Source organism: Ornithorhynchus anatinus, chromosome 7 (genome assembly GCF_004115215.2).
Source record: "Ornithorhynchus anatinus isolate Pmale09 chromosome 7, mOrnAna1.pri.v4, whole genome shotgun sequence".
Classification (NCBI taxonomy): Eukaryota; Metazoa; Chordata; class Mammalia; order Monotremata; family Ornithorhynchidae; genus Ornithorhynchus; species Ornithorhynchus anatinus.
Window position 1 is genome coordinate 81,896,838 of NC_041734.1, and position 24,154 is coordinate 81,920,991.

Consider the following 24,154-nt stretch of genomic DNA (forward strand, 5'->3'; position numbering starts at 1 on the left):
CAGAACCCACGTCCTTTGACACCCAAGTTCTTACCACTATCGAGAATGTAAACCCGACATGGGAAAGGGACTGTGTTCAACCCAATTTGCTTGTATTCACCCCAGCACTTAGTAGAGTGCCTGGCACATAGTAAGCGCTTAACAATTTCCATGGTTATTGTTACTATTATTATTATATTTTTATTATGCCAGGCTGCTTCTCACAGGTGAAGTAGCATGGCTTAGTGGAAAGAGCCCGGGCTTGGGAGTCAGAGGTCTTGGGTTCTAATCCCGGCTCTGCCACTTGTCTGCTGTGTGACATTGGGTAAGCCACTTTACTTCTCTGGGCCTCAGTTACCTCATCTGGAAATGGAGATTAAGACTGTGAGCCCCACATGAGACAACGCTTAGACTGTGAGCCCATCACGGGGCAGGGATTGTCTCTATCTGTTGCCGAATTGTACATTCCAAGTGCTTAGTACAGTGGTCCGCACATAGTAAGCACTCAACAAATACTAAGCACTCAATAAATACTATTGAATGAATGAATGACAACCTGATTACCTTGTATCTACCCCAGCGATTAGAACAGTGCTTGGCACATAGTAACCGCTTAACAAATACCGTAACTATTCATTATTATATTATATGTCTGTTCTGCTCAGACATCTGCTATCATCATCTAAGAGCAGGATACCACTCAGACATCTGCATTCGCCACCTGAGAGAGGGATCATTGTTTTTTTTCTAATGGTACTTGTAAATCACTTACTATGAGCCAAGTACTGTACTAAGCACTGGGGTAGACACACGCTAATCGGGTTGGACTGAGTCCATGTCCCACATGGGGCTCACAGTCTCAATCTCCATTTCACAGATGAGAGAACCGAGGCCCAGAGGAGTGAAGTGACTTGCCCAAGGTCACACAGCAAACATGTGGTGAAGTCAAGATTAGAACCCAGGTCCTTCTGATTCCCAGGTCCAGGCTCTATCCACTAGGTCTCAATGACACTCTGTTCTGCCCAGAATCCCAGCCAGAAGCCCTGACCTCAAAATAGTAATTGTTGATATAATAATGGGATTTTTCAACCCCTTAGTATGTGTCAATCACTGCTGTAAGCATTGGGGTAGATACAGACCATCCATTCAGACACAGTCTCTGTCCCACACAAACTTCACAGTCTAAGAGTAAGGAGCCTGGGCCTGAGAGTCAGAGGACCCGGGTTCTAATCCCAGCTCTTCCACATATCAGCTACGTGGTCTTGGGCTGGTCACTGCCATCTCCGTGGCTCAGTTCTCTCATCTAATAATAACAATAATTGTGATATTTGTTAAGCGCTTTCTATGTGTGAGGCACTGTACTAGGCAGTGGAGTGGATACATGTAAATCGGGACGGACACAGTCCCTGCCCCATGTGGGACTCACAGTCTCAATCCCCATTTTACAGATGAGGGAATCGAGGCACAGAGAAGTAAAGTGGACAAGTGGCAGAGCAAGGATTAGAACCCGTGACCTTCTGATTCCCAGGCTTGGGGTCTATCCACTATTCCATGCTGCTCATCTGTAAAACGAGGATTAAAGCTGTGAGTCCCACACGGGACATGGACTGTGTTTAATCTGTTCACCTTGTATCTATCCAAGCGCTTAGTACAGGTCCTGGCACACAGTAAGTGCTTAACAGATACTATAAAAAATCTACAACAAACAGGGTGGAGGGAGGACTGGTATTGAGCCCCCATTTTACAGATGAAGGAACTGAGGCCTAGAGAAGTGAAGTGGACTTGCCCGAGGTCACAGGGCAGATAAGTGGCAGAGCGGAGATGAGAACCCAGGTCCTCTGACTTCCAGGACGGGGCTGTTGGTACCCAGACCGGGGGCCTTGCTGCTTCTCTCTCTTTTCAGGGGCCAAGCAGATACTCACAGTTGCTGATAACTCCACCCAGGGGATCGCCTTTGAAGTTGAACTCGATGTCCATATACTTGCCCTGTAGGAGAAATAATCTAAGTATTTGCTGGTCCGCTCAATTTATCATTCATTCAGTTGTATTTATTGAGTGCTTAACTGTGTGCAGAACCACTGCAATATACAAATGTCCTGCCATGTCTCCCCAGCTTTCTCTGTCTTCCACTCTCTCACACACACATACCTCCTCATTCCCCAACCCCTTCACTCACCCATATTCCCTGTCATATCTGTGGACTCCAGCTCTCCCTCCCATCCCCCAAACCACCCCCCAAACCCATCACCTCCAGTAAGTCTTTCCCTGATTCACACCCGACCCTTCAGCGCCATCAAACTTGATCATTTGGTCTTAGTATTAGAAACATATTATTATTCTTCTATAAAGTGAGGATTCAATCCCTGTTCTCCCTCCTCCTTAGACTGTGAGCCCCATGTGGAACAGGGGACTGTTTCCAATCTGATCTTTTATCTACCCCAGCGCTTACTACAGAGCTTGACACCTAGTAAGTGCTTAACCCCCGATGCCAGGATGATTATTGATATGGCACACGACCTGTCCTTTGCCAGCTACGGGGAGGAGGTTTCTCCCTGTGACGCTTAGTGACTTTTCCACCTGAAAAGCTACTGGACTCCAGGGCATTGACGCTCAGGTGAGAGGTGTTTACTGAGTTGAGGAACCCAGCGGGGATGAGGCAGAGAGAACCTGTTTACACACTCGGTGCCCGGGGTGGGGGAAGGAGGAGAATGTGGGAAGCCACATGGCCTAGTGGAGAGAGCCTGGGCTTGGGTGTTAGAGGTCGTGGGTTCCAATCCTGGATCTGCCACTTATCAGCTGTGTGAGACTTTGGGCAAGACACTTCACTTCTCTGTGCCTCAGTGACCTCATCTGTAAAATGGGGATGAAGACTGGGAGCCCCACGTGGGAACAAACTGATCACCTCGTATCTCCCCCAGCGCTTAGAATGGTGCTTGGCACATCGTAAGTGCTTAACAAATACCATTATTATTATTTCTCTGTGCCTCGGTTCCCTCTTCTGTAAAATGGGGATTAAGACTGGGAACCCCATGTGGAACAGGGCCTGCGTCCAATCTGATTAGCTTGTATCTACCCCGGCAATTAGAACAGTATTTGGTACATAGTAAGCACTTAAATGCCATAATTGTTATTAAATCAGATTTTTATAAGGGAATATCACAGGGCGGGGTAGAGAGACAGACAGACACAGACACACACACACACCACAGAATTATCCCCACACCTGGGGCCACAATTAGCCCAGGGCCTGAGGCCACAATAATAATTATAACTATGGCACTTGTTAAGCACTTTACTATGGCCAAGCGCTTGTTCTAAATGCTGGGGTAGATACAAGCATATTGGGTTGGATACAATCCCTGTCCCATAGAGGGCTCACAGTCTTCACCCCCACTTTACAGATGAGGAAACTGAGGCCCAGTAAAGTGAAGTGACTTTCCCAAGGTCATACAGCAGACACGTGGCAGAGCCAGGATTAGAACCCACAAACCTCTGAATCTGTATCTATTCCAGCGCTTAGAACTAGTACCTGGCACATAGTAAGCACTTAACAAATACCATGATTGTTATTATTATTATTATTTCCCAGCAGCGAGGCACCAGCCCTGGCTAGTGCCTCCGTCCACAATGACCGGACCGGACGCCAGCTCTTCCGTCCATAGTGACCAGACGCCAGGCCAACAGTTCCTTCCCCTCTCCACTCTTCCTCCCCCCTCCCTTCTTCCTCCTCCTGCCCCTCTTCCCCTTCCCCCCGGAACCCCGATGCCACCGGGCCAGACAGCTCCCAAGGCGCAGGGGTGAGCGGTGGGGGAGGGAGCAATGGGGCACGGGACCGGGCACTCACGAATCTCGAGGAGTTGTCATTCCTCACGGTCTTGGCGTTGCCAAACGCTGGAGAACATAAAAGAAATATTCCATTCATTCGTTCAATTCAATTGTATTTACTGTGCGCTTACTGGGTGCAAAGCTCTGTACTATGTGCTTGATTTAGCCTGACTGGGGAGGTGAGCAGTGAATCAATCCACTGATCCATCCAGCCATCGATGGTATCTGCGGAAGGCCTATTGTGAGCAGAGCACAGTATGAGGGCCCAAATGTGAGCACTGTACCAGATGTCTATGGTATGCCCCTACTGGGTGCAGACCACTGTACTGGGTGCCTGCTGTGAAAAAAGATCTGTACTGGGCTTCTCCTGATGGCAGAGTGCTGTACTGGGAGTCTAGGGTGAGCAGAGCACGGTACTGAGGACCTCCTGGTATACAGCACCGACCTGGGTGTCTACTGTAAGCGGAGTGCTGTACTAGGCACCTACTGTGAGCAGAGTGTTGTGTTCCCGTCCCATCTGCGGGTGGGCCGGGGCAGTAGGCGAGGGTCTGGGGGTCCGGGCCGGGGGGAGGGGAGGGGCTGGAGGGAGGCAGGGACCACCTACCTTCCAGCACCGGGTTCGACTGGAGGAGCTGCTCCTTGACCTGGTTGACCTCGGCTCCCTTGCCGCACACGGCCGCCACGTACGACATCACGAGCTTGCTGGCCTCTGTGGGGCGGGATGGACAGACCAACAGAGAGGGATTGACAGAGTGGGACAAGCAGAATGGGACAGGCAGCGGGACAGACAGCGGGATTCACAGAGCGGGACAGACAGAGCGGGCCGGCCAGAGTGGAATGGACGGTGGGATGGACAGAGCGGGATGGACAGAGCAGCCAGTGAGCAAGGCGGAGGGGCATCGAACCACCTCCCCATTCTCCAGCCCCACTGAGAACGTGGCCCTTCGTGGTTTCTCATCCAAGTTTTCTCCGGCGTCTCTGTTACTCGCCATTTCAGTTTCTAAACAACTATGGTGTGTGATGGTCCCTGCCGGCTCAATGGGGGAGAGTCAGGGATGGAGAAGGGAGAGTCAGGGTGTGGGATGGTCCGTGCTGCGTCGCTGGGAGAGAGTCAGGGATGGAGAAGAAAGAGTCTGGGGTGTGGGATGGTCCGTGCTGGATCACTGGGAGAGAGTCAGTGGGGCCGAGTGGTCTGTCACTGCCCCAGTCCCACCTCCAGGCCCAACCCCACCTCCTGCCCTGGCATGAGCTCTGACTAGGTCCGCTCTACCTCCAGGTATCAAGCGACTCCGCATCTTCTCCCACCTTACCCTGGGGGAGTGGAAGATCCTTATGGGCAAGGTCCATACCACTTCTTCCTTCTCGACCTCCCCAGCTCCCAGTACAGTGCACGGCACCAATCGGGTACTCGATTAATGCTGCTGCTGTTATTACAGGGAGTCAGAGGACCCGGGTTCTAATCTCAACTCCACCACTTGTCTGCTGTGTGACCTTGGGCAAATCACTTCACTTCTCTGTGCCTCAGTTTCCTCCACTATAAAATGAGAATTAAGATGGTGAGTCCCAGGTGGGACAGGGACAGTGCTCAACCTAGGGATCTTGAAGCTACCCCAGGGCTTAGTACAATGTCTGGCACATAGTAAGCACTTAACAAATCCCACAGTTAGATGAGATCATTACCGCTGCTGCTCCTCCTCCTCCTACTGCTAATGAAATTACGACTAGCTGCTGCTGAAATGACTACTGCTCCCTCAGCACATAGAAGAGTGCTTGGCACATAGTAAGCGCTTATACGCCATAATTATTATTCCTGCTGCTGCTACTACTGCTGCCGAAATTATGACTACTGCTCCCTCAGCACTTAGAAGAGTGCTTGGCACATAGTAAGCGCTTAAATGCCATAATTATTATTCCTGCTGCTACTACTCCTGCCGAAATTACGACTACTGCTCCCTCAGCACGTAGAAGAGTGCTTGGCACATAGTAAGCACTTAAACGCCATAATTATTATTCCTGCTGCTGTTCCTACTACTACAACTATTTACCACTCCTATGACCACTAATACCGCTATTAAAACCTCCCTCTAGCCTCTCCCTTCTCCGGTCCATCTCAACTGCCCAGATCATTTTTCTACAGAATCGTTCAGGCCAAGTTTCCTCACCCCTCAAGATCCTCCAGTGGTTGCCCATCCACCTCCACATTCATTCATTCAATTGTATTTATTGAGCGCTTACAGTGTGCAAAGCACTTACTAAGTGCTTGGGAGAGTATGATAACAGACACATCCCACCCACAGCAAGCTCACACTGAGTGACAAACTCCTCTTTCTCCTCCATTTCACCCCACTGAGTGGCTCCTTCTCCAATCCTCTTTCCAGCCCCCTCCCCTTATGAGCTCATTAGAGATCCACTGCAACATTCACCCAAAATAGTTCAGTGGTCAGCCTGCAGAGAAGTGGTGTGGCCTAGTGGAAAGTCCCCGGGCCTGGCAGTCAGAGGATCTGGGTTCCAATTCTGACTCCGCCACTTGTCCGCTCTGTGACCTTGGGCAAGTTACTTCACTTCTCAGGGCCTCATTTTCCTCATCTGCAAAGTGGAGATTCAATACCTGTCTCTCCTCCTCGTGGGACCTGAACAGAAACTCGTCATTATTGACTTTAAAGTCCTCAACCCCCTGGCCCCCTCCTACCTCAACTTGCTATTCTTCTCCTCCAGCCCAGCCCGCACACTGCGCTCCTCTAATACCAACCTCCTCGCAGTCCCTTCATGTCATGTGCATCACCGCTGACCCCCCGCCCACATTCTGTACCCTTCAGGTCACTCCCCCTTGACATCTGGCAGTTCTTCCCCCAAGCTCCAGTCCCCCCAACCTCCTCCCCCATCCCTCGGTCCGCCCCACCCCCAGAGGACAATGTGCTGACCGTCACCGCCGCCGCCACCCTCTGCCCTACCTCCTGCCAGAGGAGACCGGTCACCCCAGGGCAAAAGCAGCCACCCCTGGGCCAGGGTCCAGAGCGCATAGCCGGCTAGGGACCCTTCCACTGCGGCACACCCCCCGGCCGACCCCCGGCCCAGCTGGGCCGTCCCCACCGGACGTTGGCGGCTCTTTGTCCTACCTGTCTTCCCTGCGCCGCTCTCCCCGGTGATGAGGATGCACTGGTCCTTGTCCTGGTCTCTGAGGGAGCGGTAGGCCTCGTCGGCCAGCGCGAAGCTGCGGGGAGAAACCAGGCTTAAGCCTCATGTCTCCCACTGCCTCTGGGTGTGCACTTCGCACTCCGGACAGGGGGTTCAAGGGGCTCGGGTTCCCTCATCCCCCCACCCAGCATCCTTCCTGGGGCTTCAGAGGACCTGGCGGCGAGGGGGCAGGGAGTGGGGTGGTTCCTCTTAGTCTCAGAAGAGCAGCACTCAGCAGCCCCCCACCCTGGGCTCATCCCCCCAACCCCCTTCAGATCTGAGGGCTTCTGGGTGAGGGGGCCACCTCCGTTTCTTCCATTCTGGCTGTTTGCGGGGGTTTCCGAGTCATCTCTCCCCTTCCCCACTCTCACTGGGTGCATAATTTGGGTCTGCCCATCTCCCTCACCAGCGCGGCGGCTCCTCGAAGGCAAGGGGAGGTGACACCCTTCCGCCCCCTCCCCCCAACAAGCACCCTCGGCCCCACCCTCACAGAGAGGCCTCCAGGTATAACAGGGGCACTGCCAGCTTTCAGCCAGAACTGGGCACATCCCATGCCAACAGAAAACACCTACCTCTTCTGCCAAGGGAAACAAATTTGTCTGTCTCCCCCTCTAGACTAGAAGCTCACTGTGGGCAGGGAACAGGCCTACCAACTCTGTTGCATTGGCCTCTCCCAAGTCCTTAGAACACTGCTCTGCACACGGTAACACTAAATAACACTGATGATGACGATGATGAAGGATCAATAAGTGCATCAAAAGTAGGCACCAAGCACTCATTACGAGAGGGGCACTGTAGAAGCTGCGTGGCGTAGTTGATGAGCCCTGACCTGGGAGTCAGAAGGACGTGGGTTCTAATCCTGGCTCCACCCCATGTTTTCTGTTTGACCTTGAGCAAGTCACTTCACTTCTCTGTGCCTCAGTTCCCTTACCCGTAAAATGTGAATTAAGACTGTGAGCCCCATGTGGGACAGGGACTGTGTCCAAACTGATTAACTTGTATGTACCTCAGTGCTTAGAACAGTGCCTGGCACACAGTAATCGCTTAACAAGTACCATAATTTGATCAATATTATCATTATCACTCACTGCTTGGGATGGGGGGAGGAGCCCGGGCACGAACCCCTGAGAGGTTTAGTGAGAGTTGGCCACAGGCAAGCTTTCTTCCAAGGCCCTGGGACGAACAGCCTAGCTTCGGGGGTGGCCGAATCTGTGAACGGCGCCTTTGTGAAGCTAGAAGTGCTCACCGTGGCCACCCCCAGGAGGACCGGGCCACCGCCCTCAGCCTGACTGAAATCGTGGGCGGACCCTTACAGAGAGATTCCTTATTCCTAAATCACTTCTTGGGATTCCACCCTTCACACGGGGCATTTTTCCAGGCATTTGGACTTCCAGTGTCTGAGAGTACTTTAATTATTATTATTGTTATGGTATTTGTTAAGCGCTTACTATGTGCCAAGCACTGTTCTAAGTGCTGGGATAAATACAAGATAATCAGGTTGTCCCATGTGGGGCTCACTGTCTTAATCCCCATTTTACAAATGAGGTCACTGAGGCACAGAGAAGTGAAGTGACTTGTCCAAGCTGACACAGCAGACAAGCGTGGAGCTGTGAGAACCCAAATCCTCTGACTCCCAAGCCCGTGTTCTTGCTACTAAGCCTTACTCGGTGCTCTCAGATCTAGTAGAAGGACGGATAACATCACGGGTTTAAGGACCTTCTCTTTGCGGTCTGACTCTAGATGGTCTGGTGGTGATGTGCTCTGTCCGGCTCCCAGGTGCCCCGCTGGCCTTCTGATTCTATTTGCTACTTCCTTGCCCTTCCTTGTGTGGCTGGAGAGCAGACTGCTGAGGTAGCAAAATGTGAGCACTGTTGCTAGGTGACTGCCAAGGTAGCTGAAGGTCGATCAGTCAGTCGGTAGTATTTATCAAACGCTTATGGTTCGCAGAGCACTGTACTAAATGCTTGGGAGAGTCCAATATGACAATAAACAGACACATTCCCCGCCCACAACAAGCTTACAGTCTAGATGGGGTGACAAACATTAATATAGCTAAAGCACTGATATGTACGTAAGTGCTGTGAGCACTTTGGTTAATGGACGGCCAAGGTAACAGAATGTGAGCACTATTGCTAGCAGATTGCTGAGGTAGCAGAATTTGGCAACAATAAACATGTATATTGATCACACTATCACCACCACCGCTACCCAAAATCCTAAGTCTGCATGTAGGTCACCGTTTTATAACATCTTTAAAATTAATTAATTAATTAATTGATTGATTCATTCAATCGTATTTACAGAACGCTTACAGTGCAGAGCACTGGACTATCAATAGAGACAATCCCTTCCCAACAATGAGCTTACAGTCTAGAAGGGGGAGACAGACATGAAAACAAGTGAACAGGCATCAAGAGCATCAATATAAATAAATAGGATTATACATATGTACACATCAAAACAAATAAGTAGGCATTAATATAAACAAATAGAATTATAGATATGGAGGGCCGTAGAGCCAAGGGAGCGAGTCAGTGCGATGGGAAGGGCAGGGGGAGCTTAGGAAAAGGGGGGCTTTATTCTGGCTTAAAATCAATAATAACAAAACAATAAGAAGGGCATTTATTAAACTCTTACCATGTGACAAGCACTGCAGTAAGCAGTGGGGTTGATAATGCTCATTTGTATTTATTTTTACTACCCTATTTATTTTGTTAATGAGGTGTCCATCCCCTTGATTCTATTTATTGCGATTAAGTTGTCTTGTTTTTGTCCGTCTGTCTCCCCGGATTAGACTGTAAGCCCGTCAATGGGCAGGGACTGTCTCTATCTGTTGCCAAATTGTACATTCCAAGCGCTTAGTACAGGGCTCTGCACATAGTAGTGCTCAATAAATACTATTGAATGAATAATGGATCATCAGGTCAGACAGCCCCTGCCCCTCATGGAGCTCACAGTACACAAAGGAGGGAAACAAGTATTTAACGCTCATTTTACAGAGGATGAAACTGAGGCACAGAGAAGTAAAATGACCTGCCCAAGATCACCCAGCAGGCAAGTAGCAGAGCCTGGATTCCAAAGCAGGTCTTTCAGCTCCCAGGCCCGCGCTCCTTCCACTAAGCCACACCACTTCAATCAATAGAGTTTACTGAGTGCCTTCGGAGGGCAGAGCACTGTACTAAGCGCTTGAGATAAAGGACAACAGATGTAAGAGACACTATCCCTGCCCATGAGGAGCTCACAATCTAAAGGGGGGCAATCGGCCTAGTGGAAAGAGCCCAGACCTGAGAGTCAGAGGACCTGGGTTCTAATCCCAGCTCCATCACTTGAGGGCTGAGTGACCTTGGGCAAGTCGCTTCACTTCTCTGTACTCAACTCACTTTACTTTACTCAACTGTAAAAGAGGAATTCAATACCCGTTCTCTCTCTTACTTAGACTGTGAGTTCCATGAGGGACAGGAACTGTGTCCAACTTGATTAACAAGCATCTACCCCGGTGCTTAGAAGAGTGCTTGAAACACACTAAGCACTTAAATTTAGTATTATTATTATTGATAATAATAATAATTCACATGATAATTTCCAGATAGAAGGAAGAAGTGCTTAAATAGTACAACAGTCAAAGCACTAAGTTCAAGCATGCAACTGCACACAGTAAGTGCTCAGTAAATACGATTGAATGCATGAATGCAACCATGGGGACAAAGGTGCTGAGACCGAAGTAGTCAGAAGGTTGTGACTTCATTCAATTGCGTTTATAGAGCTCTTATTGTGTGCAGAGCACTGTACTAAGTGCTTGGGAGAGGACAGTATTGTAACGTGGGCAGAAAAGATGTGCACCAGCAGGGTGGTGCCTGCCGGAACGGAGGCAGGGGTGATTCCAGGAAATCCGAGAGGATCTAGCAAGAAACTGAAGATGGGGGTGTAAAGAAAATGCCAAGGTCGTGAGCTTTGAAAGCAGGGAAGATGTTGGATGGGATCATTTGGCTTGGGGAAGTGAGGCGGGGGGAGGAGAGGATCCGAAAGGGAAGATGAGGAGTTCTGTTTTGGACATATTTAGTTTGAGCATGGCGCAGTGGATAGAGCATGGGCGCGGAAGTCAGAAGGTTATGGGTTCTAATCCCAGCTCCACACTCATCTGCTGTGTGACCCTGAGCAAGTCACTTCACTTCTCTGGGCCTCAGTTACCTCATCTGTAAAATGAGGATTGAGACTGTGAGCCCCATGTGGGACAGAGACTTTGTCCAACCCGATTTGTTGTACCTACTCCAATGCTTAGTACAGTGCCTGGCACATAGTAAGCACTTAACAAATACCATTATTATTATTACTGCACACAGGAAGCGCTCAATAAATACGATTTTAAATGAATGAGCCCACAAAAGAGATTGAAAATGAACAGCCAGAAAGATAGGAGGAGAAACGGAGAAGACAGTGTCCATGAAGCTGAGGGGAGACAGCGCTTCCACAACAGTTGGATTTTATTGCAGTTCATTCCATTGTATTTACTGAGCACTTCCTTTGTGCAAAGCATTGAACGAAGCGCTTGGGAGAGGACACTATAACAATAAACAGATGCATTCCCTGCCCACAACGAGCTCACAGTCTAGAGGTTGCAGTGCAAGCTTATCCTTCCATCTCATTGTGGGAGGGCAGAGAAAAGCCAGGCTCACTGCCACGACCAGCCCCAGGGGCTACCAAGGCCTCTCGCTTGTGGCGAGGAAATGACTCCATGGAAAGTTGGAGTCGGGGTGGAACCCCTGGACCACAACTGGTGAGAAGCCAGTCTGGGCCCCGCTTCCAGACCAAATTCCTCCCGTGAACCATTAACCGTCCCTAGGAGTGGAGGGAGAGAGGGGGGTCCAGAAGTCCGGGCCCCTCGGAGGCGAGGGCACTGCTGGAGGGAGAGAGGGCAATGGGGAAGGGGACGTTAGGAGGTCCTTTAGCGGAATTCGGATGTGAAGGGAATTTCCAATTTCCCATCTCTCCCAGCCACTGCCAGGTGGGGAAACCGTTACCCTTTCTGAACTCCCCGCTCCCAACACAAGACCACCCCTCGCAGCTCTCCCACCTCAACGCTGGGCCTGACTTCATTCATTCATTCATTTAATAGTATTTATTGAGTGCTTACTATGTGCAGAGCACTGTACTAAGCACTTGGAATATAGAAATCGGCAACAGATAGAGACAGTCCCTGCCCACTGACGGGCTTACAGTCTAAGCTCACCATCCCATCGCCATCATCATCACTGTTAACCCGATTTATTTATTTATTCTTTTACGGTATTCGTTAAGCTTTAACCATGTGCCAGGCACTGTACTAAGCACTGGTGTAGTTAGAAGATATTTGGGTTAGACACAGTCCCTATCCCATTTGGGACTCATAGTCTTAGCCTCCATTTTTTTTTTTTTAACAGATGAGCGCTTACTGGGTGCAGAGTACTGTACTAAGCACTTAGGAGAGTACAGGACAATGGAGTTGGAATAAGCCTTCCCTGCCCACAAGGTGCTCAAGGTCTAGAGGAGGAGACAGATATTGATATAAATAAAATAGTTTGAAATATATAATTTGTGTGGTCTACTGGGAAGACCAGGGTTGGGGGTCAAGGAGCCTGGATTCTATTCCTGACTGCACCACCTGTCTGCTGTGTGACCTTTGGCAAGTCACTTCACTTCTTTGGGCCTCGGTTCCCTCACCTGTAAAATGGGGATTAAGGCTGGGAGCCCCCGAAGGACAGGGACTGTGCCCAATCTAATTTGCTTGTATCCGCCCCAGCACTTAGTACAGCACCCGGCACAAAGTAAGTGCTTAACAAATACCACAATTATCATTATTAATCCTGGCTCCACCACCCGCGTGCTCTGTAACCTCGGGCAAGCCACTTAGCGTCTCGCTTCCTCAGTTTCCTCATCGGCAAAAGGGGGATTCAATCGCTGTTCTCCCTTCCCTTAGACTGTGAGGAGCCCTACATGTACTGTATCTCCTCCAGCACTTCGCACCTCGTAGGGGCTTAGCGCAGTGCTTGCCACATAACGAGCGCTCGGCAAACACCGCCACTCTGACGTCCTATTTCTTCCGAGGCCGGCGGCCGGGTTCGCCTCTGGCCAAGGCGACCTGGGCCTCGGGCCTCTCCCCGAAACCGCCGGATAATCACCGCGGCTCCGGGCATCTGCAGAGCATTCCGAGCCGGAGACGAGAGCCAGCCATCTGCTTCGGGTTATTTTCTGAGCGTGTCAGCATCGTGCTTGCCACCCGCCCCGCCCCTGGGGCCTGGCTCTCCCCCGTCCCCCTCTCCCTCGCCCTACCAGGGGGCCCCGCTCCCGGGAAGGACCGCGTTGGAGCACATACCCCGGGATGCGGGCGAACCCCCCTTCTTCCGACCGCACGACGTGCGTTCCCCAGACGGGCACGTGCTGTGGCGGTACACGGGGGGGCGGGTCCGTGCTGAAGTGGTATGCAGCAAGAAGTTATGCGCTGTGGCGATACACAGGCGAAAGACATATGCTTTCAAATGGTACACGGGTTGAGGGTCCTGACCATGATGGTGCACAGGAGAAAGTTCTGCGCTGCGACAGTACACAGGCAAAAAGCACGTGCTATGGTGGTACATGGGGGCGAAGGTACATGCTGCGGCCACACACGGGAGGGAGTTAGAAGTTGTGGCAATATACACAGAGGAGAGCACATGCTGTGGCGGAACATGGGGGGTGGGGGGACGCGTACTGCAGAAGTACACAGGGGGAGGTTATATACTGTGGTGGTACACGAGGGAAGGCACGCGCTTCAAGGACACTGAACTTGCTGGGAGGTGACCCACAGTCCCTTGCAGCTGAATGGGGCCGTCAGCCAGTTCCCGAGGGAAACGACTGGGAAACGACTGGACTCCCGCTGTTCCCAGCCCAGCCCCCGCCCCAGGACCGCAGGAAGGAGAACCGGTCAGCCGGCCGGTCCGGGGTGGGGCAGGCCAGACGTCGACGGACCCAGGCAGAAAACGATCCCCGGAAATATCCCTCCGCTCTCACTCGCTGTTGTGTCCCACCTGATTTGCTCCTATCGATCACAGCCCTTAGTACAGTGCCTGGCACATAGTAAGTGCTTAACCAATACCACCATTATTATTATCATTATTTAATGAATCCTCTCTTCGTCCGGCCCAGGGGTCACACACACGCCCGGGATGGGAGGTTCTGGAGGAGGGTCGCAGGTTCGGGCCCTCGCCAGCCGCCTCACCGTGGAGCGGCGATCTCTTCAAAAAAAGAAAAAAACCCACAAGGACCCACACGCAGGAGGACTCAACGCAGGCCTCTAATCCTCAGGCCCCCACCGACCCAATGGCCCGAGAAGCAGAACTGTCCGCCTCCTCGTCTAAACTGGAAGCTCACTGTGGGCAGGGAATGTGTCTGTTCTACTGTCCTCTCCCAAGCGCTTCGTCCAGTGCTCTACACATGGTAAGAAAGCGCTCAATAAATACGACTGACTGAGTCAGAGACCGAATGTTCCAGCTCCCCCTCCTCTCTAGACTGTAATGGCACTGTGGGCAGGGAATGTGTATTATTGTTCTATGGTGCTCTCCCTGACCCTGGGCAAGTCATTTCTCTGTGCCTCAGTTACCTCATCTATAAAATGGGGATAGGGATTGTGAGCCCCACGTGGGAGAGGGACCGTGTCCAACTTGATTTGCTTTGTATCCACCCCAGCGCTTACTATAGTGCCTGGCACATAGTAAGGGCTTAACCAATACCATCATCATTATTAGTACAGTGCTTCGCACACAGTAAGTGCTCAATAAATACAATTGAGTGAATGGATGGGAGGTCTCCAGGCAGATCAGAGCCCCGGGTCCCCCTTCCCGGCTCTGTGAATGAAGGCGGAGGAGCCTCTCATTTCCCAACATTTCCTGGGGGGTGGGGAGGGCGGGAGAGGGCGGGACGGGCCCGTGGTCAGACATTCCAGTTCCAGGAAAGTCAGTGACGTGGACCCTGATCAACGGGGCTGGGCTGCCTGCTGGAAGCTGAGCTGTGCGGGTTCCTGAAGTCTCCCCCAACTTCCACAAAACCGTCTCCGCGGCCAGACCTCGAACCCAAACGCTGACGCTAGCGAAAGCAAGATGCTACTTGCCCACAAACAACCGGTCCTTTGGGGGCGGTTACGTCTCTGGGAGGAAATCGGGGGAATCCAGGGGTTCCCTCTCTCACAGAAGTTTCCTCATCTGATTTATATTCACTGTACAATAATGACGAAAGTCCCCCCGCCCTGGCCTCCCTCGAACTTTTCTATCGCTGTAGACATCACCGTCATCCTTCCTGTCTCACAAGCCCACACCTTGGTATTTTCTTCGACTCATCTCTCTCACTCCTTCGACTCATATATTCGACCGGTCACCAAATCCTGTCGGTTCAAACCTTAACAACATCATTAAAATCTGCCCTTCTCTCTCCATTCATTCTTTCAATAGTATTTATTGAGCACTTACTCTGTGCAGAGCACTGTACTAAGCGCTTGGAATGGACAATTCGGCAACAGATAGAGATAATCCTTGCTCACATCCAAACCGCTACTTCGCTGATCCAAGCATTTATCCCATCCTGCCTTGATGACTGCATCAGCCTCCTCACTCACCTCCCTGCCTCCTGTCCTTCCTGTCCATCCTTCACTCTGCTGCCTGGATCACTTTTCTACAAAAATCATTCACTGCACGTTTCCCCACTCCTCAAGAACCTGGGGCCAAGAACATTCATTCAATCATATTTACTGAGTGCTTATTTTGTGCTAAGCGCTGTACTAAGCACTTGGAAAGTACAATTCAGCAACAATCCCTACCCACAACAGGCAAAAATACCCGATTAAGGCCTTGATAGTTCCAGTTGTAGACCTTGGGCAGGTCACTTCACTTCTCTGGGCCTCAGTTTCCTCCTCTGTGAAATGGGGATTCAATCCCTTTTTCCCCTCCCCCTAAGACAGTGAACCCCGAGTGGGACAGGGACTGTTTCCCACCCGACTGTCTTGTATCCACCCCAGTGCTTAGCGCCCAGAAAGCACCTAACAGATATTGCAATTATCATTACATAGACATGTAAGAATGACTAGAAGAGGAGCATGGCATAGTGGCTAGAGCCCAGGCCTGGGAGTCGGAAGGGCATGGGTTTTCAAGCCGGCTCCACCAACTGTCTACTATGTGACCTTGGGCAAGTCACTTCACCTCTCTGGGCCTCAGTTCCCTCATCCGCAAAATGGCGATTGAGACTGTGAGCCCCAGGTGGGACGGGGACTGTGTCCAATCTAATTTGCTTGTAACCCCCGCAGCGCTTAGTTCGGTGCCTGGCACAAAGTAAGCACTTACAAAATACCACAATTACCATTAGCAGTGGAATGCACTTCCCCAGAAGCTCCATCACCTCGACTGGCTCGGGTTCCTGGGCCTCCAAAGCGCAGTCTTGTGTGCGGTTATCGACGCTTCACTGTGTTTGTCCTCTCAATCTGGAATTTCCCTCTACTTCCTGCTTGGAATTTCCTTCCACTTCCTGCCAGCCAATTTCCGGTCCCTTTTTCACTTCCACGGGCTCTTTCAAGTCCTCTGGCTCACTCCTTCCGGCCCCAGATCTAGAGGTCACACAAGCCTCCTGCGTCCTCTACCTCATGCTGTGGGTGTCTTTGTCTTTTACGGAAAACAGCAGGAGAGAACCCTCCCTCTCCCTGGGGGTCCCGGACTCCCCCTTCCTGCCTCCCCCCCCACCCCGCCCCCAAACCCCACCAGCAGCAGCCCCTAAATGACAAAAGGACATTTTCAGACAGGGACTTCTGAACACATACATCTGCTACATCCGCTGACCTCTGGTCCACACTTCCTGCCCAAGCCCCGAAGTAATTAGTTGACTATGGGGTTCAGCATCTACTAGGTGCCGAGCACTGTGTCGGATCTGATATGATAATAAGAATAACGATGGCATTTGTTATGATAATAAGAATAACAATGGCATTTGTTATGATAATAAGAATAGCGATGGCATTTGTTAAGAGCATACTATGGTTCAAGTGCTGTTCTAAGCGCCGGGGTAGATACAAGCTAATCAGGTTGGATGCAGTCCCTGTCCCACGTGGACTTCACAGTCTTCACTCACATTTTACAGATAAGGGAACTGAGGCACCGAGAAGGGAAGTGACTAGCCCTAAGTCACGCAGCAGACAAGTGGCGGAGCCGGAATTAGAACCCAGGTCCTTCTGACTCCCAGGCCCAGGCTCTAGCCACTAGACCACACAGCTTCTCACTCCCATTCCCACATTAAAGAGGAAGAAACTGAGGCCCAGAGAAGTGAGGTGGCTTGCCCAAGGTCACCTAGCAGGTAAGTGGCGGAGTCAGGATTAGAACCCAAGTCCTCAGACTCCCGGGCCCAGCCTCTTTTCCAGGAGGTCGTGCTGCTCCAAACCACTTTGTTGCTTGTGAAAGACGGTCAGGTCCCCACCCCTGTCCAGGGCCTGCCGGGTTTTTCTCATTTGATCCTGGCCTTGCCCGGCCTGCTTCGCTCCGCGTCGCTGGGCCTCAGAGGCTTCCCCTCCTCCCGGCAGCCGCTCCCACAACAAATTACATTCCGGCCTTCAGACACACCTTGATGGTTTACGGGCCTGTCCCGGTCCCGGTCACTGCCGGCACACATTCGCCCAGCTGCCCGGAGGACAAACAGACAGATCCCCAGGAGTCAGAAGGACGGCTCCCCGGGGCGTGGGGGGGAACCCGGGGACACCGGACACCACTTAATAATAATTATAATAATAATAATAACGATGATGATGGTTTATTAAGTGCTTACTATGAGCTAAGCACTGTTCTGCCCCCTGGGGTAGATACAGGGTAATCAGGTTGTCCCACATGGGACTCGCACTTTTAATCCCCATTTTCCCAATGAGGTCACTGAGGCCCAGAGAAGTGAAGTGACTTGCCCAAGGTCACACAGCTGACAAGTGGCAGAGCCGGGATGAGAACCCACGTGCTGTGATTCCCAAAGCCCGCGCTCTTGCCACCAAGCCAAGTCGCTTAGTCCACCCCAGCGCTCAGTACAGTGCCTGGACGATAGTAAGTGCTTAACAAATATCACAATAATAATTATTATTATTATTATCGCTCCCACAGCCAGAACCCGGGGACACTGACTCCATCGCCCCCACAGCCTCGACACTGGCACAAATCCTTGTCACGGGCGTGAAAGGGGCACCAGAGTTTATATTCCCTCTGCCCTGCGGGCATAATGAAAGACAGAATTAGGTGACAGTCCCTTACCCATCACACTGTCAGTCAGCTCAGTCAACTGTCATTTACTGATCGACTTTACTCTTCCAAGCACTTAGCATACAGCTTGGCCTAGTGGCAAGAGCCTGGGTTTGGAAGTCAGAGGTCATGGGTTCCAATCCTGCCTCTGCCACTTGTCAGCTGTGTGACTTAGGGCAAGTCACTTCACTTCTCTGGGCCTCAGTTACCTCATCTGCAAAATAGGGATTAAGGCTGTGAGTCCCACATGGGACAACCTGATCACCTTGCATTCCCCCCACCCTGCCCCGAGCTTAGAACAGAGCTTTGCACATAGTAAGTGCTTAACAAATACCATTATTATTATCTCCCCCTTCTAGACTTTGAGCCCGTTGTTGGGTAGGGATTGTCTCTATCTGTTGCTAAACTGTACTTTCCAAGTGTTTAGTACAGTGCTCTGCACACTGTAAGCGCTCAAAAAATATGATTGATTGAATGAATAAATGAATAGTACAGTGCACGGCACACAACGAGTGTTCAGTAAATACCACTGACACCCACACACGTAAAAAGAAACTTAAAACTCCTCAGCAAGGACTCCCCAAGAGTGGATGCCATTTAATTGGATGCAAGTCAGCCCCATTTCAGAAGTTCCCCATCACGGGGCCTGTGATGTTCTCAGGGTCTGTGGACTTTGAGAGCCACATAATGCCAATTCCCTAAAATAAACATTCTTTATGCACTCTCCGTGGCCCATGATTAGCCGCAAAAATAAAGCCATCACGACTGTCCCAGATTCTCTTCCCATAGCTATGGTTCCAGGGACTCTTTTTTTTTTGTTAATGGTATTTGTTAAGCGTTTCCTGTGTGCCAGGCACCGTACTAGAAACAGCACGGTGTAGAGGAGAAAGCACAGGCCTGGGAGTCAGAAGGTCATGGGTTCTGATCCCAGCTCCGCCGCCTGCCTGCTGTGTCAACTGTACATTCCAAGTGCTTAGTACAGTGCTCTGCACACAGTAAGCGCTCAATAAATATGATTAAATACAATTGAATGAATGAAGGACCTGGGTTCTAATTCCAGCTCCGCCACTTGACTGCTGTGTGGCCTTGGGCAAGCTGCTTCACTTCTCCGTATCTCAGTTACTTCATCTGTAAAATGGGGATTAAGACTGTGAGCCTCAAGTGGGACATGGACTGTGTCCAGCCTGATTCGGTTGTATCTACTCTAGTGCTTAGTACAGTGCCTGGCACATGGTAAGCATTTAACAAATACTATTTAATCAGCACGTTATAGATGAAGTAAAGGAGACAAAGGGAAGTGAAGGGACTTGCCTAAGGTCTCACAGCTGACATGTAGCAGAGCCAGGATTAGAACCCAGGTCTTCTGACTCCCAGGTCTGTGCTCCCTCCACTAGGCCACTCCACTTCTCTCATGCCAAATCGATCGATCGATTGCATTTATGGAGCACAAACGGCAGCCGAGCTCGGAAGCTCTGGCCATCCGCCCTGGCTTTGCCTCGTTATGAACCTGTGCCCAGTCCAGAGATATTCCTTTTCCAAGCACTTAGTACAGTGCTCTGCACATAGTAAGCGCTCAATAAATATAACTGAATTCCTTATCCTGCAGGCACTGGGAACCCACCCATCCGGGCCTCGGGGTCCAGACGGGGTCCTGCCAAAAGTCGCCAGACCCCAAGGGGACCGAGGCTTGGTAGAGGGCGGTCCATCTCTCAATCAGTCACTCATTTGTATTTATTGTCTGCTGTGTGACCTTGGGCAAGTCACCTCACTTCTCTGGACCTCAGTTTCCTTATCTGTAAAATGGGGATTGAAACAGTGAGCCCCCCATGGGACAGGGACTGCGTCCAACTCCATTTGCCTGTTTCTATCCCAGCGCTTAGAACAGTGCCTGGCACATAGTAAGTGCTTAACAAATACCATCCTTGTAATAATAATAATAATGTTGTATTTGTTAAGCGCTTACTATGTGCCAAGCACTGTTCAAAGAGCTGGGGTAGATACAAGGTCATCAGGTTGTCTCATGTGGGGCTCACAGTCTTATATCTATTTTACAGATGAGGTAACTGAGGCACAGAGAAGTTAAGTGACTTGCCCAAGGTCACATAGCTGACAAATGGCCGAGCCGGGATTAGAACCCGCGACCTCTGACCCCCAAGCCCATGCTCTTTCCTCTAAGCCACACTGCTTCTCATATTATTATTATTATTCTTGAGCGCTGTGTGCACAGCACTGCACTGAGCATTTGGGAGAGTATACTATAACAATAAACAGATGCAGCATTCCCTGCCCACAACGAGCTGACAGTCTAGAACACTTCACGCAGTGTTCTGCACATAGTAAGCACTCAAATTCCATTGAATACACAGAGGAGGAGACAGACATAAGTAGAAAATAAAATGACAGCCACAGGCAGATCTCTCACGGCCCGCAGAGGCAGCGGGCTCGTGCCTTGCGGTCGGCTGGGGTCCCTGGGCCCGCTGGGCAACCAGAGGCACCGGGGACGCGGACAGGGAGAGGACGGGGAAGGCCCGGTGGGCGGCGTGTACTCACATGTGAGGACTGAGCTCGTAGAAGTTGCGGTTCCTGTAGTCTTCCACCTTCTCCGGGCAGTAGATGGGCAGCGGCCTGTAGGGATTCACAGACACCACCACGCTGCCGATGTACGTCTGCACGGGGATGGGGGACGGGGGAGGGAGACAAAGAAAGTGGACGTCAGGACCACCCTGGGGTGGGGAAGGTATGACCTTAAGCAAGGCACTTCACCTCTCTGGGCCTCAGGGACCTCATCGTGAAATGGGGATAGAGACAGGGAGCCCCAGGTGGGACAGGGACTGCGCCCAGCTCGATTTGCTCGTATCCACCCCAGTGCTTAGTACAGTGCCTGGCACATAGTAAGCGCTTAACAAATACCATCATGATTATTATTAGAGGGCGGGAAGCGGGCTGGAATGAGGCTGAGGGCCAGGAACCAGTCAAGCAAGGGGAGGAAGGCAGACAGGGACCGGGCCGGGGGGACACTGACGTAGACTTCGCCGTGGTCAAAGCGCTGCCGGAGGTTGTCGATGAAAGTGTCCTCGTTGAGCGGCTCCAGGAGGACCATGTCCCCGACGCCGATCATGTTGTCCAGGAGCGACGACTTCGCCTCCATCTTGGCCATGGCCGCCCTCCGGCCCCGCCGGCGTCCCCTGCCAGAGAAGAAACCAAGCAGTCGTGGTCTGCCACCCAGCAGGGGTCACGGGGCTTGGCCCGGCTCCTCTAGACCGTGAGCTCATTGTGGGCAGCAAATGACACCGTTTAGTGACCTATTGTACTTTCCCAAGCGCTCAGTACAGTGCTCTGCACAAGCATGGGCTTGGAAGTCAGAGGTTGTGGGTTCTAATCCCGGCTCTGCCATTTGTCTGCTGTGTGCCTCTGGGCAAGTCACTGCACTTCTCTGGGCCCCCAGTTACTTCATCTGTAAAATGGGGATTAAGACTGTGACCCCCACGTGGAACAACCTGATTACCTTGTATCTCCCCCAGGGCTTAGAACAGTGCTTGGCACATAGTAAGTGCTTAACAAATACCATCATTGTTATTAATAAATACAATTGAATGAATGAATGAATGAGGAGGGGCAGGGCAGCCTAACGGCCATCCCCACTCTACTGGGGTGACCTTGAGCAAGTCTCTTCCCCTTCTCGATGCCTCAGTTCCCTCATCCGTAAAATAGGGATTCAATACCGGTTCTCCTTCCCTCTTGAACGGTGAGAGCCCTTTGCAGGACAGGGACTTTGTCCAACCTGATTTTCGTGTATAATAATAATAATAATAATGGTATTTGTTAAGTGCTTACTATGTGCCAAGCACTGTTCTAAGCACTGGGGTATATACAGGGTAATGAGGTTGTCTCACATGGGGCTCACAATTTTAATCCTTATTTTACAGATGGGGTAACTGAGGCACAGAGAAGTGAAGTGACTTGGCCAAAGTCACACAGCTGATAAGTGGTGGAGTCTGGATTAGAACCCCGGGTTCTTTCTACTAAGATGCCAAGCATCTGAGCCAGAGCTTAGTACAGTGCTTGGAACATAGTAAGTGCTTAATTCCTGCCCTAAATCTGGTTCTGGTTCTGGCCCCCACCCCCCGGCTCCCCACTGTGGGTGGGGGTCGCCAAGCCTCGTATCCCCAAAACCTCATCCCCGGATCGGAGTTTAGCTCTCTGGAAGATGCCCATTCCCAGACCCTCAGGAACAACCCCCAGACCAGCTGGGCTCCCCACTCTGGAAGATGTCCATCACCCGGTTATCAGGAACACCACCAGACTCCGCCAGCTGGGCTCCGTGCCCACCCAAAATGGGCCAGCTGTGACCAGAAAGCAGAGCCAGGTGACCTCTCCCCGCTGCTGGGAGTCGCCCAATGAGCCTCGCTGGCACCGAACGCGCCCCGCCCATCACCGCACCACAGCCCACCCCCTGGCTTGGTCCGAGGGCTCCCCGGAAGACTGGCCGGACGGATGACCCCCACACCTGCCATCTGATTCACTTCTCTGGGCCTCAGTTACTTCACCTGCAAAATGGGGTTTGAGACCGGGAGCCCCATGTGGAACAGGGACTGTGTCCGACCCGATTTGCTTGTATCCATCCCACTACTTATTACAGTGCTTGGCACATAGTAAGCGCGTAATCAATCGGTGTCCGAACCGCTCATGGTAAAGCTCGGCCATTGAAGGACCTCTTGCTCTCTCTCCTTAGCCGGAAACTAAACGCTTGGAGCACAGGCGGCTCTGGCACAGTGTGAGCCCATTGTTGGGTAGGGATTGTCTCTATCTGTTGCCAAATTATACTTTCCAAGCGCTCAGTACAGTGCTCTGCACACAGTAAGCACTCAGGAAATAGGATTGAATTAATGAATGAATGAATGAAAAGTAGGTGCCCGGCAGAGCATTCTGAAAACAGAAGGCGCTCAGCAAGCGTTATGAAAAAAGGTGCCCAGACTTGGGATATGTATATATCCAAATGCAGTTAAGGATGCTTGGCTTACGCTACCTTTCTGACCCCATCCCAGCTAGCGAGAAAGACAGAACTAAGCACAGGCCTGGGACTCGGAAGTTCACGGGTTCTAATAGCTCTGCCACTAGTCTGCTGTGTGACCTTGGGTAAGTCACTTCACTTTTCTGGGCCTCAGTTCCCACATCTGGAAAATGGGGATTGAGACTGTGAGCCCCTATGTAGGACAGGGACTGTCTCCAACCCGATTTGCTTGTATCCACCCCAGCCCTGAGTAAGTGCCTGGCATAAAGTAAGTGCTTAACAAATACCAAAGTTACTATTATTACTAGAGCACACATGTCATAAGTCATTCTTTCATGTGAATTTACTAGAACAGGAGCTAACTCGAGCTGAACTCCAAGGAAAGAGCAAGTGTGTAAGCCTTTCTTTCTCTCTTTTTCTTTTACCTCTCCCTCCCTCCCTTTCTTCTAGATACAAATATTTCCTTCCGGCAGTGTTAGGGGCCAGCTAGACTCTACCCACCTGCCCTCCTCCACCAGACCCTTGCAGATAAAAATCTGAAGTTTTGATTTATCAGCCACGGCAGAGAAAGCTGGGTGAAGAAGGCATCGGAGGGTGATTCGACTCAGGCTGGCATTAGCGGAAGCAGGCTACCGCAGACGACTCACTCGATCTCTTTAAAAATGAAACGCTCAACTTCCTTTCACCCGTGAGCCTAAATGTAATCCCTTCACATTTTCACATCGGGACATCGGCGTGTGCAGGGCAAAGATAGAAGGGAATTTAGCCAGAATCTTGTTCTATAAATACGTTGTATAATACTGTGTTATAATATCGTGGTATAATATTGTACTCTATTTTTATTAATGTCCCTCTCACCCTCTAAACCGTAAACTCATTGTGGGCAGGGAATGTGATTGTTGTT

At 51.1% G+C, this 24,154-nt stretch overlaps 1 protein-coding gene across 2 annotated transcripts in view; it reads right to left on the reverse strand.

Moving 5' to 3' along the window:
• MYO1B (myosin IB) overlaps positions 1 to 24,154 on the reverse strand; it is an 87,462-nt gene that overhangs the window by 47,491 nt on the left and 15,817 nt on the right. For both annotated transcript variants that reach the window (XM_029068998.2, XM_029068997.2), the window contains exons 2-7: positions 21,262 to 21,424; positions 20,790 to 20,905; positions 6,921 to 7,015; positions 4,409 to 4,513; positions 3,824 to 3,870; positions 1,902 to 1,965 (exon numbers count right to left, since the gene is read on the reverse strand). In XM_029068998.2, the coding sequence (XP_028924831.1) occupies positions 1,902 to 1,965; positions 3,824 to 3,870; positions 4,409 to 4,513; positions 6,921 to 7,015; positions 20,790 to 20,905; positions 21,262 to 21,396 (562 nt within the window). In that variant the 5' untranslated portion in view covers positions 21,397 to 21,424. The remainder of the gene's footprint in view (positions 1 to 1,901; positions 1,966 to 3,823; positions 3,871 to 4,408; positions 4,514 to 6,920; positions 7,016 to 20,789; positions 20,906 to 21,261; positions 21,425 to 24,154) is intronic.